We start from the raw sequence: 13,361 nt of genomic DNA, 5'->3' as shown, positions 1-13,361 counted from the left end.
CACACTATACTTGGCAACCCATTTGTGCACATTATCTTTCTAGATCTCTGTCTTGGATTAAGAGGAGAAAGAAAACAAGGAGGATATATCCAAACAAGAACACCAGGCATTAGTCTGTAAGAAGAAGGAAGTATAAGGAAGGCATAAAGACCCACCAACTTCAGAATAGATTGAAAGTGAATAACTCTTTAAAATGAGGAGATCTTTTAAAATTACAGAAATTGACCTTAGTTCAAATTTGTGACTGAGAAGCATTGATTCCCGTGGCTTCCACCACCATCTTTCTACTGGGGACCATCCCCCAGCCCTAGTCTCTCCCATTTTCTGTCTTCAGTTCAGACCTACCTCCAGAGCTACAGACCTTCATTTCCAAATATCTGCTTGACAACTCTATGTCAGTGTCCCTGACACAGAGTATGATTCAAACATATTGGTCAAATTAATAAAGAAAACATGGAATCTTATTACAGAACCTTATTTTTCAATATGCAAAAAATCAGGTAATACACAGGGAAGATATTAGACTATTCTCTTAAAAAATGTGATAAAAATAAAAGTTCTATAGGTGACAGTCTTTAATTTAATTGTTGAGGCTGTTGTGTTGTGGGGGCTCCACCAAAAGGAACATGTTAGGAGAAGCAGAATCAATGCATTCCCACCCAATGGTACAAGCATCCATTGAAGGACTGCTCTGCACAGATGCCATGCTTGAATGAGACAAATTCAGTATGCTCTTCACATTAGGTGACTAGAACTAGTCTCTGAAAATATATATGCTTCCTGGAACTTCATCTTCACTGGTTTTTATTGGTGCAGATACATAATTCATGAAAGATACACAGAGTTTCATGGATTAACCATAAGTGTGCCAAGGAAAAGTGTGCACACCTTGCCATGCTCACGTTGGAAAGTAAATAACCCTCTTTGCAAAATTTCAACTTATTCTCACAGTCTCTCAGGGTGAGAATCTGACTTTGCATTCACGACCTAGCATAACCGCTTCTGCATTTGTTTTAGTAAACCTGTGAAGTCAGAATCTACTAGGTAGGCACTAGTGAGGCAAAGAGGAAAGACACTTTTCTGTGAAGGAGACAAGAAAATCAGTAACCACAGCATAGTATGGTAGGTGTACACGGTGTTCTAGAAGTCCGGGAAGGACCCCTCGCTTCATGGTTGGGGTGGTGGGTCGGAAGGGGTCTCAGAAGACTTCTCAGGGTGACATTGGGAAGGTGGGAGTTAGTCAGGCTAAGAATTAGGACAGAGCTCTCCAAGATGCTCAGGGCAAAGCTCAAAGGGGCAAGCAACCTGGTGGGATGTGGAGCTGAGGGTCCCTGTGGCTGCAGAGGAGGCATGCCCAGGGGTTGTGGAGAAAGCAGAGAGGGGGGCAGGGGCCAGAAGGAAAATGGCTCTGGAGAACAATGTTGAAGACACTGGTCGTTAGCTCAGTGTGGAAGCAGACCACCATGCAGACTTCTAAGCTGGTATAGGACACAATTGGACTGTACCTTGGAAGATCCTTTTGGCAGCAGTGAGGAAAATGTGCTGTGTAGGGAAGACACAGGAGCCCAGGGGCGTTGTGAGAACTGGGGCAAAGTGGGAGCCTTAGGAATTGGAGGGAGAGGAAACATGAGAGCTCACTGGAAGATAGCATTGACCGGAGTTGCAGACCAAGGGCGTGGGGGGTGGGGGAAGTATATTTTGAAAAGGAATCTCAGATGTCTTCCTTGGCCAGCTGTGTGGACAGTGAGACCCACTTGCTAAGAGGTGGGATACTGGAGGAGGAGGAATTTTGGAGGGAAGGTGAAGGGAGGGTGGAAGAGGTGTGTGTGTGATTTGAGGTGGTTGTAACATCCAGACCAAGCTATCTGACACAGAGATGGATAAACAGGAATGAAGTTCAAATCAGATCTGCAAGTCATCTCTGCACTAATGGTGTTGTCCAGACAGGCTGTTCCAGTGAAACAGAAGGGGAGCATGGGTAGATGCAGAATGGAGCCTCACTCACAGCATTGCTGGCTTTGTCCCAGCAGTGGCTCAGACCATACATGCATCCCACAGTGGTCTCTGAGATTCAGCCATGGCATAATTACAGATGATCTAGAAGGGGCAATGATAATGCACATTGAGCAGCCTGTTTCATTCTTATCTTTAGGCTACAAAGACTTTCTAGCCAGAAAGCATAAGCCCGGGAACCAATGCAGTAAATAACCTTGTCCTGTAAGCAGGTGCCAGCTTGGTCACGAGAAAGGGTGTTCTGTGGCAGTGAAGACAATTTCCTTGGTCCCAATATATTTACCAGAAAGAAGATTACCAGTGGAATAGTTGTGAGTGCCCTGCTTCTAGAAGGCTTCAAAAGATAAGAATGACCATCTGTAGATTAATGGGGAAGCCAGCATCTGTACTCTTAAAAGGGTCTTCTGAGCTCTGAAGTCTTGAGTAACTCGCTCCCTGCTCCATAGGAACAGCGACCTCCTTCTTCCACACCTTGACTGAATCACCCAGGGCACTCATTGAGTGGATGAAGGCCACTGTGCCGGAGATACGTCTCGACTTTCATCTCACTGCATCCTTCACAGATATGAAGATGTAGTTGGTTTCCAGTTTGGCCCTGTAGTGTGACAGACCATTCAAATAAGTCACTCCCAACCCCAAGGCCACTGTAGCAGAAGGCCCCTACTTTATCTCTGGTCCCCCAGCCTCCTCAGAGGGGCTCTATAGAGTACTGTGCTTGTCAGGGGAAGGCTCCAGGGCCTCAGGACCTCCCGTCTCTTGTTACCCACCATAGGCCCAGAGAACAAATGAGGCTCTCATGCTCTGTGTCACAGGGGAGGGTTACCAGGAGTCTGGGTAAGCTGGCGCTGTTCACTCAGTGAAAGGCTGTTTTCATGGAGTCCATGTGGCTGCCAGGCCACAATGCAGGCCGCCACGGATTTGTCTTCCTAACACCATAGGCTCCCTTGGCCCTGCCCCCCTTGTGGTTTGGCAGGCACACTCCCCTTATTCTTTGCCCTCTCTGCTGTGCGTCAGTATGCGGCTGAGATGCTGGCAGAACAATGAGCATACATGGCTTTCCTGTTGAGAAATGCTGTGTGGGAGGACAGGGAACAAATCAGGAGAAGAGGAAGACATGGAGGTTTTATTTCATAGCCCACCCCCACCCCCTGCCAGAGCAGCGTCTTATCCATGGCTGGCAGTGGCCCATCTTACCTTCTGTTGGCCGGTTTCCAGTCCATGTCCACTCCCTTCAAATAAGGCATTCTAGGGTTGTTGGAGGGCCAGGTGAAGGACACGGTTCTACGTGCCTCATTGTGTGGGAAGACAACATCCAATGGCTCCATCACATCCATTACAAGCTTAGGAGCCCTGAGGAAAGGAAATCTTTGGGGGAAATCTATATATCTGTTGACATGGAATAAGTCAACCCCTTCATAGAAGATTCTAGAGGCCCCATTTAAACTGCGTTTTATCTTTCTCCTTACCTTAATCAACCCTTGAGGAAAAAAACAAAAAACAAAAAAGAACTAAGAAAAGTCAAAACATAGATCAAAGTGTAGGAAATCAGGCCCCTACAGAAAGACAGAGGGACCCAATACTCTGTGGCAGGGACACAGACCCCTGAATGAACACCCAGCTTCAGGCTGATGGGAATCTGTCAGATAGAAGCAGCCCAGCAATGATTCTCCACTCCTGTGTAGCCAGACTGAGAGGTTTGGGTGTAAGCTGCAGCACGAGTTGCTGAGGTTAGCCCTGAAGATGAAACCCTCACACCTGACAATGTTCTGGGCAGTGGTACATGCCTGGAAATGCGAGAGGCAGTTCACATGCCAACTCAGGCTGGGAAGTTCCTCTGGAACCAATTTATTTTTTTCGATGTATTGCCTTTCAGTATTTTGTTTCTTGGCTACGTTATTTAATATGTCACACAGCTTGGTCCAGACACAGCATCAGGACAGGAGGCCCTGCTGCAGCCCTGCCGAGCCCCCATGGGAGTCAGACAGACCCCCCCCCCCCACCGCCCCCCGCTTGGGATGAAAGCGAGAAGGAACTGTGTGCGAGGAAGGGCAGCAGACCCGCCCCCAAGTGTGCACAGAGCGTGGCGGCCCCGCAGACCCATCAGGGAGCCATGTTCTAAGCCCAGGCATTCTCCACCCGCTGGGCAGCTCCGGCTCTTCATCTCAGACAGAGCTCAGAGCTCAGGTGTCAAACAGGGTAGGTTTAGCTGTGCTGCTTCTTTTTTAAAAGGGAGGAAGGGGCGCCTGGGTGGCGCAGTCGGTTAAGCGTCCGGCTTCAGCCAGGTCACGATCTCGCGGTCCGTGAGTTCGAGCCCCGCGTCAGGCTCTGGGCTGATGGCTCCGAGGCTGGAGCCTGTTTCCGATTCTGTGTCTCCCTCTCTCTCTGCCCCTCCCCCGTTCATGCTCTGTCTCTCTCTGTCCCAAAAATAAATAAAAACGTTGAAAAAAAAAAAAAGGGAGGAAGAAAGATGCAGAGAATGCCCTCAGGGCCCTCGTCAGGCTGTGAACTTTGAACTTCTGTGGAGGAGAACTTAGTGTTGTTCATCTGATTTTTCCAACCAATGTTGGCCTAGAACCATGCCTCCTCAGTGCCCTGCACAGATAGTAGGAATATAGCTATGAGCAAGACTGGCCCTGAGGGACTCCCAGGCCAGGCACACCAACAGTCCTGATCCAGCAGAAGAATGTGCCCGAAGGGGAGGTGAGGACTAACTCAGAGCCCCAAGTGCCAACAGTGGGTCTGGATGTTAGAAATCAGGGGGCTGGCCTGAAGCCTGTCACCCTCATGAGGCCACACACAGACACTTGCCACCTCTTGGGAGCAGATGCTCCATAGGCCCCACTGTCACTTCCTGCATCCCAGGCACAGATGCCTTATGGAGAGTGGCAGAATGTTTGAGAGAGGCTTTTTCCAGAAGGCTTAACTGTAAAACTGGCTGTTGTGGCTTCTCTGAGGGCTGTTTTAAGATTGACTAATTAATGTTTATGAGATACACAGGGATCTGAGGATAAAAGGCCCTGAGGAAGGGCAGGCAATTATGATCATAATGTTATTGGTAATGGTCCAGCTCATGGCGGCTGGAGTCCAAAGACAACCCCAGCACCCCTGCCATGCTGCCACCTACCCTGCCATCAGTGGGGCCTGGGTGTGCACGGCTAATAAGAAAGAGATTAAAAACCAACCATGGAAAAAGCCAATAGTGAAGAGGGATTTTTCATCTCTTGAAATCATAAGGAAAAATGTTGGCACCAGCTCACGTTACTTAATCGACCTCTCATGATGTGATAAATGGTTTCATGATCACCGCTGAATGTGTGTTTATGAAAAGCAGGCACATGCCAAGAGAGGTGCCAAAGTCTGCATGTGGAAAGGAGCCAGAGCTGTGAGCACTGGAGGTGAGGATTGCCAGGTCCAAGGGGTCCTGACTCAGGGTACAGAGCTCTGCAGGCTAGCGTGGTCATCAGGGCTGGCACACTGACACTGGGAGGCTCAAAATACGTGGCATCAATGGGGGTAAACGACTTCACAGTCTTATTGTGAATGATTTCTCTGTTTCATTCAGTACATGCCACCCCAGTGCGAACACTTGAGCTTATGCAGCGTCTGAGTCAGGTGCTTCCTGAGGTGGAAACAAAGGAATTTCAGTTATGACCTGGTTGTATGTCAGGCCAACCCTAAGGCCTTCTGCGTTGACCTCTCTAGACATTGCTGCTTTCTGTCCACTGCAGCCAGCTCTGTTCAATCTTAGCAGGCATGCAGAAGGTCTGTGAGGTGCCAGTATCGTAGGGGCTTATAGACATATTTGCCAGTAATCCTGCCAGGCTAGTGGTTCTGAGACAGGCTTTTGCTGAGGGGGGGGAAGCTCCTCCTCCAGGGGGATCTGGCTCGCTGGCTGGAACTCCCAGAGAGCTAATCAGGGTCTACATGTGGTAGGCACACAGATACTTTGGTCGATGATGTGGATGAAGATGATGAGGACACACACACACACAACAAATTCATCAGTGAAAACAATCATAAAGGAAAGGAGATTTAAAGGCCCAAAGTGGCCTATTATTAGAAAAACTGTTTTTCCATTTCAAGACATGCTGAAAACTCCCAGAGAAACTCAGTGGTCAAAATGGGCTGCTATTTCTGAGGGTTCCCGATTCCCATGGCATGTGTCTCATCCCTGACTTTGGTTACACTTTGATCATGCTTGGATCATGCCTGAATCACGGGCATGCCAAGTGATCAGTACTTGCTTGTGGTGACACCTGGCTCACCTGTCTGCTTTGTCTTGTCTCGCCCTCCCTGTAGCTACTACATGTTGGAAAATAGACCCAGGAACATCTACGGCATGGTCTGCTACTCCTGCCTCCTGGCACCCCCTAACACCAAGGAATGTGAGTGCCCTTGTCCTTCCATTGGAACACTGCTGCTTCAGCACTGGTATCTCTTGTTATGCGGTGTTGTAAAAATAAGCCAGTCCCAGCACCCAGGCAGATGAATACAGTGCAGGCATAAACAAAAATGCTCCCATGGCCTGGCCAGTCAGGCAGCAGGTCCCTGAAGGGAAGTCTGCTATAGCTGAACCATGAGTCAGTCACCTGACACCTTGAACAAGTTTTGTCATCTGTGACATGGGGCTTTAAAATCTGAACCCTCCATCTCATGCAATTATTGGAAAGACCAATGAGATCACAGTTGCCAAGGTATTTTTGCAAAGTCCTGCAAAGTACTAGACAATTTTAAGTTCTTGTATATACATTTCAAACCAGATGAGACCAAGGGAAAGATGAGGAGTGGTCACAGTGAATGAACTGGACTCCACAAAGCCCATGTAATCAGTGAGGCTCGCAGATTCAGAGTCCCACCTTAAGCTGTCTCTTTCCCCTTCTCATTCTGGTTGATTCTCACTGCATGTATCTGTGAGGAAGGGCCAGGGACCTCTGCTCCAGAGAATGTAGCATGTGGCCCCTTGGATCTATGGTCTGGAGAGACGCCATGGAAGAGAGTGGGTGGACAGCTGTCCCTGGGCTGCAGGAGCCCTTCCTTGCTCTCCCCCAGGCCCACTCCTACCACAGGGCAGAAGAGGGGCTGTGCGGGGACCCTGCCTCTCCCCCACTCCATGTTCTCACAATATTCCTGCCCAGGGGAGTAGAACAAGGGCCTGCCCTTAAGAGTAGTGGGAGGGAGGGAAGGAGAGAAGCAAACAAGGAGCACCACTCCACACCGCGCCCTCCGCCCGCACCTTATGGTTCAGGGGGAGGAGATGCCCAAGTGGGCAGGTGGGCATGTGTCAGGTTGCCCCTGGGGGGCCACCCCTCTTTCCTAGATAACTTCAGTAGATGCACTGGCAGTAATGGATTTGCATATCTTTAAAGCTAAGCTTTGTACCCAGCCACATGCTCATTAATTCACAAATTAGGGGAGGGCCAAGGGCTCCAGGCTTCCAGCAGGTCCCGTGGTGAAGTCTGCTCGCCGTGCCACTGCCTCCTGCTAGAGGATCCCAACTAATTCAATACCAGATAGTTCTGGGATGGAGTTCTCACTGGGAAGATGTGAGGCACTCCCCTACCTATGCAGAAAAGTGTCTTTGCCTGAAGAACCTGGAAAACAAGCTCACACACATGAGGTTTGTTCTTGCCCAGGCCTTCCATAACCAGCCAGATGGCTGGAAGAGCTCTGAGGCAGGGGAGGGGTGCCTCCCTCCTCTTGCCGTCCAACAATGGGGTCCATCACACGGGGAGAGAAAGCAGAGCCCCTGAGCCCTCGACACTTTGAAAATAAGTGCATCCTTTCCCCAGCCCCCAGCCCTGAATTGCTTAACTGAAAACCAGCTTCCAGTAAGGCCTTGTAGTGGGTTCATAGCATCCAGCCCTAAAAGAGGCCAGCAAAGACACTGAAGCCAAGAGTCAAGGGGCAAGCCTCCAGACCTCTGTCTGCCAATCTGGAAAATGGGGAGAGGTAACCAGCTAGGTTGTGGGGTGTCATGGTGAATGGAGCCCTGCCTGGGTCAGGGTTTCAAGTGTGCATGTGAGAGTTTCTGTCTCCAGCTCTGGGGTCTGCACCTCCCCCCTGCACCAAGCTTCAGTCCCAAGATCTTTCAAACCAAGACTCCTGCTCAGGAGCAGCCAATATAATCAGAAAAGCTAGTTGTGACCACAGCCTCCATGAAGACCCTGGGACTCAAATCCATAGGGCTGCCTTCAACAGCTCCACCCCAGGAGAGCCAGGAGAGTCAGTGAAGCCTCATTCATCAGGATCCTGACATCACTGGCTGGCTGTCCCAGTCCCATCAGGTGCTGCCTTTCCTGAGCCTACAGTCAGTGGTCAAGAACTCCTTTGCCTCCAAGCTGAGACGCTCCCTCTAGTTTTGACATGATTTACCTGGGCACTTGCTGCATGAAACTACCCAGAGTCAGTGAGTAGCAGAGTGTGCAAACCTGTGGTCAGAGACCCTGGCATGGACCCTGGGCAAAGCATATAATGCAGACCTGGAGCTGGCCAGAGGTGACAGGAGCCCCCTGAAAGACACCCATGCAGGAGTCTGGAAGACACCATACCAGAGAAGGCCAGCCAGGAGCTGTCACATCTCCCCCCACCCTCTAGGGCACTCCCCCTCTCTCTGTACAGGGGTTCCTCTTCCATCTTACAGAAGCATCTTCCCTACACAGCTCTATGAAATGTAGGGTGAAGGGGCCATTGTTTGCGATCATCTTGCCTTTGGGCCAGTTGTTCTCTCTCATGAGAACAGAAATTAGTGGACGTTACTGTGGAGCCTGGTATTCAGGGACTGTGAAAAACCCTGCAAGCCAGGAACCACCCTCCATCTGTTTTCTCTCCTGTAAAATTGAGAAACTAATATCCTCTCAGTATGCCAATAGGGCTGACCTACGTGCACAAAATACTTGCAGTATTGAAAGCACAAAGCAAGTGCAAATGAGGACTCCTCTCTAAACCAACTAGAGTGCAACAGGGAGGCCCCTGGATGCTCAGAGCACCCCCAGAGGAGCCTCCCCTCCTCCCCTGCTTGTGACCTGCCCATAGGAAAGTGTGCAGCTTCCTTCCAGATGCAGCAATGACCGCAGTCACTTCCAATCCCATCCCTATCTGGGCGCTGGCAAATCAGCACCAGATGGAAAAAAGAGAAGAAGCCCAAGTCAAAGAGCACTATTCACTTGGTGAACCAGCACTGTCTGTTTTTATTTCCCGCACATTCTGAAGAACTCATGCCTGAGGGCTGCCTCATAAAGGAATCTGTGGTGTGATAACACAGAGGTGGCCTGGTGCCATAGCCAGGAAAATTTGGGTTTCATTATGAGTTTCCCCTCTTAGGAAAGTTACTTAACTTTATGCCTTAGTTTCCTCATCCTTAAAATGTGGATATCTGTGTCATAAGATGTGGTGAGGGATGGTGCATCAACCGTGGATGATGAGTCCACCCAGTACCACACAGGGTGCTCAGGGAGCAGATGGCAGAGTTCCACAGCCCAATGGGTGAGCGTGGCCCCACCCCAGGTAGCCCACACTGACTTTCTGTCCCCCACCTGCCCCAGTGGGACCAGACCAACAGGAGCCCACCCTCACAGAATGCTGGAGGGACCAATGAGGCAGGTCCGGGGCTGGGTCCTCACTTGTCCCAATGTCCTCATTTTTATTATCCCTCCTCCATGACGACAAGCCCTGCATCGGGTCCAGGATAGACTCAACCAGAGTCTGTTTTGGAGAATTCTGCTTAGGAAAGCTGTGGCAAGTTTCATTCAGATGCCATCATGCAATGCCCACTAAATGTGGAGCTGTGGCATTCCCAAATGCCAGTGGCCAGCTGTTTCTAACACAGTGTCTCTCAAACTGGAATGTGTACATCCATCACAGAGTCCTGCTAAGAAAGAGATCCCGACAAGGCAGGTCTGGGGTGGGTTCCTAGACTGCATTTCCAGGGAGATCCTGGAGACACCCTCCTGCCAAGTTTCCAGCAGCTTTGCCCATTGTTCCAGGCTCCGCCACTGGGGGGCACTGGGCCAACACAGCATCCTGGGGGCACCTGCGCCGACAGCTCTAAGAATCAAACCACTCCTGAAAATCCAACCTGTTTGCCCTATGCAGAGAAGACCAGCAGTCTGTAACACATACGGCATATTTATAAACTGTGTGGATTAACAAACCTCAAAGGCCCCGTAAGTCCTGTCATCACATTGAATAGAGGTATTATTGCATTGAGCCACAGGCTTACAGTTCTCAAAATCCTCTTGAAGAAAATGGGCCTACACCGTGTAGAACCCCCACCTCCCCTACCTACTGTCCAAGTCAGTCTGCCCCGAACACACCAGTGAGCTAAGCAGAGCCAGGACCCACTTGCTTTCATTTTAATATAGACCTTGTGTGAAGATGTCTGCCGATTTTCTGGGCCTACGGTTTTCATCTACTTCTCTGACTCTGTGTGTAAAGGACTTATCTCTGCTTATTCAAAGCTAGGCTCCAGTGGGAGCATTATGCTGTGTAAGATGGACCAGTAGTTGGCCACCCGACAGAAACTACTGAGAAATATGTTCACCTAACAATCCATTCTGAGGAGGCCAAGTGGACCCAAAACTTGCCATGTGTTGGAGTGGAGGGAAACCTCCCAGACACCAAATACTTGTGTCAGTACTGAGTTAACCCTCATTAGACCAAAGGGGAATCTGGAATAGGGAAATTGCCATGCAGTGGCCTGGTGGCCTGGTGGCCTGCTGTACTCAGGGCACCTACCCACAGAGATAGACCTCTAATCATGCAGCCTTCCTGCCTACCCTCCCTCTGTCCCTGGGATGTGCTCAGAACAGAACATTTTTCTAGTAGGCTCAGGGATCATTGAACAGCCAGAGAACACCCCACCCAGCACCTGCAGGCCAGGGCCATTCATTTGACACTGGCTAGAGCTCAATTGGGGGAACGTCTAGTGAACCAGGGTGGAGGCAGGGCCCACCTTGCCACCTGACCGAGTTCAGGAGCTGTCCATTGGGTGTAGTGAGATGTGTTTTACTGACATGCAGTAGCCTGGACACCTTGTTTGCTGATGGCGCTGTGTGAGCAGTCCTGCCAGTCGGGTGCAAAGTCATCTCACAAGTCTGTGTGTGGCTGGGCTGTTCTCATTGTTCCTTCCTGGACCACAGGCCTGGGCACATTTGTGCCTCTAACCCCAGACTCTGTCACCCAGCCTTGGCCGGCAAGCCCTGGCAGAAAGGGACAAGAAGAGACAAAGATGACAAATCCACAAACAGAGCCCATGGGTATTTTTTTTCCTGATGAATAGCTTAAACTCCTTTCAGCCCCTTACCAAACAGATAGATTAGCTTTATTTTCAGTGTCCTGTTTGCTTTCAAAAAAGAAATTGGGTTCTGCTTAAAGCCATGCCCCATGTTGCTTTTCCTACTTGACTGGATGCAGTTGAAGGCCCCTTACCATGATGAAGGGGAGCCAGATGGCCTGTGAGGTGCACACAGCAGAGCCCCCAGCCCCAGGGTTTGTCGTGTGCACATAGCCCTCACAGGGAGACGGAGAGGGGGTGCACCTTCCCACCAGCACTTCCTGAGAGGCCACTGGTTCTGAGGCCAGGTGAAAAGGCTAAAAAGTTTGGGGATGGTGGGGGAGGAAGGTGCGGGCCACCTCCATTCTGAGCGGGTCAGCTCTGCAGTCTGCACTAACACAAGGGTAGCCCATGGTGGTGCGCAGAGCTGGGCACCACAGATGGGCCTGCTGCCTTGGTGCCCCATGCACCCCTCAGCATGCCCCCCTTCTTGTAATGGCAGAGCTAAGAAGTGATCCCCATAACCAGCAGTTGAGAAAGAAGAGAGAAGCCAGAGCCACAGAACTCAGAGTGCCCTGTGCAGGGGAGGGGACTGCTCCATCCATTGTGTGGTGGTCCTGGCACAGCCACATCCATGTCTGGGGCAGCACAGCAGGTGACAGAGACCAGGTGAAAGGGCAAAGACCAGGAGCACCAGATAAGTTAGACCCCTGGGCTCCAGAAGTGATGGATCCCCAGACAGGAGACACCTCTGGTGCTGAGAGGTCTGATTTAGCAAGACTGATCTGGCCTGGGCTGGAAGGGTGGCAGGGTGGTCCCAGCACGCCCCAAGGTGACTTTGCTGACAAGCCTTCTTGGGCTCCCAGGCTGGCCCCTGTGCAGGGGCTGCTGGGGTTATGTGTGCCTCACACCCCTCAGTGCTTCCTTACAGTAGGTGTGTGGTTTAAAGAGCCCACCTCTTGACTCCTCCACCTGCAGATGACATTTCTCATCCAGCAGCAACAGTTACATTCCTGGCAAACCCAAGTGACAGGCCACCCCTGAGACCCATGGCACCCAACAGAAGTACAGTGACCCCAGGAGCCAATCTTCAGTCTGTCCCCATTGTATTTGCAGTTTTCTCTTTTGTTCTGGCCCTGCTCTCCTGTGACCTTGTCTACTTACTGGACATAGATGTGTGGATAATTCAACAGGACTTTCCTCACCCAGTTGGCTGTGGTGCCCATCTCCCAAGTTGACCCAAGCTGTGTGCACGGGTAGTTTTGGAAATACCACTTACAGAGTGTGGTTTCTCCTGAATGACTTCTCTTAAAGAAACTGTGTTACAGATGGCTCTCATGAAAGCCTTGAGGCTGGCTGACCAGGGTCCCAGGGAAGGTGTCACTCCTTGCTGGGCCAGCTGGGGGACCGAGTGTGTGACTTTTGGAGAGGCCAGCTCACCTGCCCTTACTTGGGATCGTGCAAGGACACTTCACAAATTACTCCAGAACTGGCAGAGACAAAAATGAGACAGAAGAAGCATATTTGAAACATGATCATTTTCGTTAATGGCAAAACTCAAGTCCAGCCTACAGGAAGATTGGCTATCAGGATGTTGTGTTTTCTGTGGCAGAACATTTTTGCTTTGTTTTAACCAATTTCTCAGTGATGCAATTGGTCACAAAACCAGCTTCCATTTCATCCCTGCTAAGTGATAGAAGGAATAGAGAAGGGAAGTTTTAGGAGTCACAGTTTTGAAAGAAGGCAAAGTTCATCTCTATTCTTAAACTGCTTGAGCACAAGTATTTTTAAAAATGAATCCTAGGAGGGGCACCTCAGTGGCTCAGTCGGCTGAGCATCTGAATTCAGCTGAGGTCATGATCTCGCGGTCCGGGAGTTTGATCCCCAGGTCAGGCTCTGTGCTGACAGCTCGGAGCCTGGAGCCTGTTTCAGATTCTGTGTCTCCCTCTCTCTCTGCCCCTCTGCTGCTCATGCTGACTCTCTCAAAAATAAATAAACATTAAAAAAAATGAATCCTAGGAAAATCCTAAAGGAAAACACACCAAATTTTCAACTTCAGCTAGCAATTCTTTTACTT

General features: G+C 50.2%; 1 protein-coding gene across 3 annotated transcripts in view; it reads left to right on the top strand.

The window, feature by feature from the left end:
• Window positions 1-13,361, top strand: part of EDAR (ectodysplasin A receptor) — an 89,565-nt gene that overhangs the window by 61,793 nt on the left and 14,411 nt on the right. For all 3 annotated transcript variants that reach the window (XM_086701495.1, XM_086701493.1, XM_086701492.1), the window contains one exon: window positions 6,313-6,398. In XM_086701495.1, coding sequence (XP_086557621.1) covers window positions 6,313-6,398 — 86 coding nt within the window. The remainder of the gene's footprint in view (window positions 1-6,312; window positions 6,399-13,361) is intronic.

This window comes from Puma concolor, chromosome A3 (assembly GCF_028749965.1).
Source record: "Puma concolor isolate L17-30 chromosome A3, mPumCon1.1.hap2, whole genome shotgun sequence".
In the NCBI taxonomy this organism is placed as follows: domain Eukaryota; kingdom Metazoa; phylum Chordata; class Mammalia; order Carnivora; family Felidae; genus Puma; species Puma concolor.
This window is presented reverse-complemented; position numbering and strand designations above follow the sequence as displayed.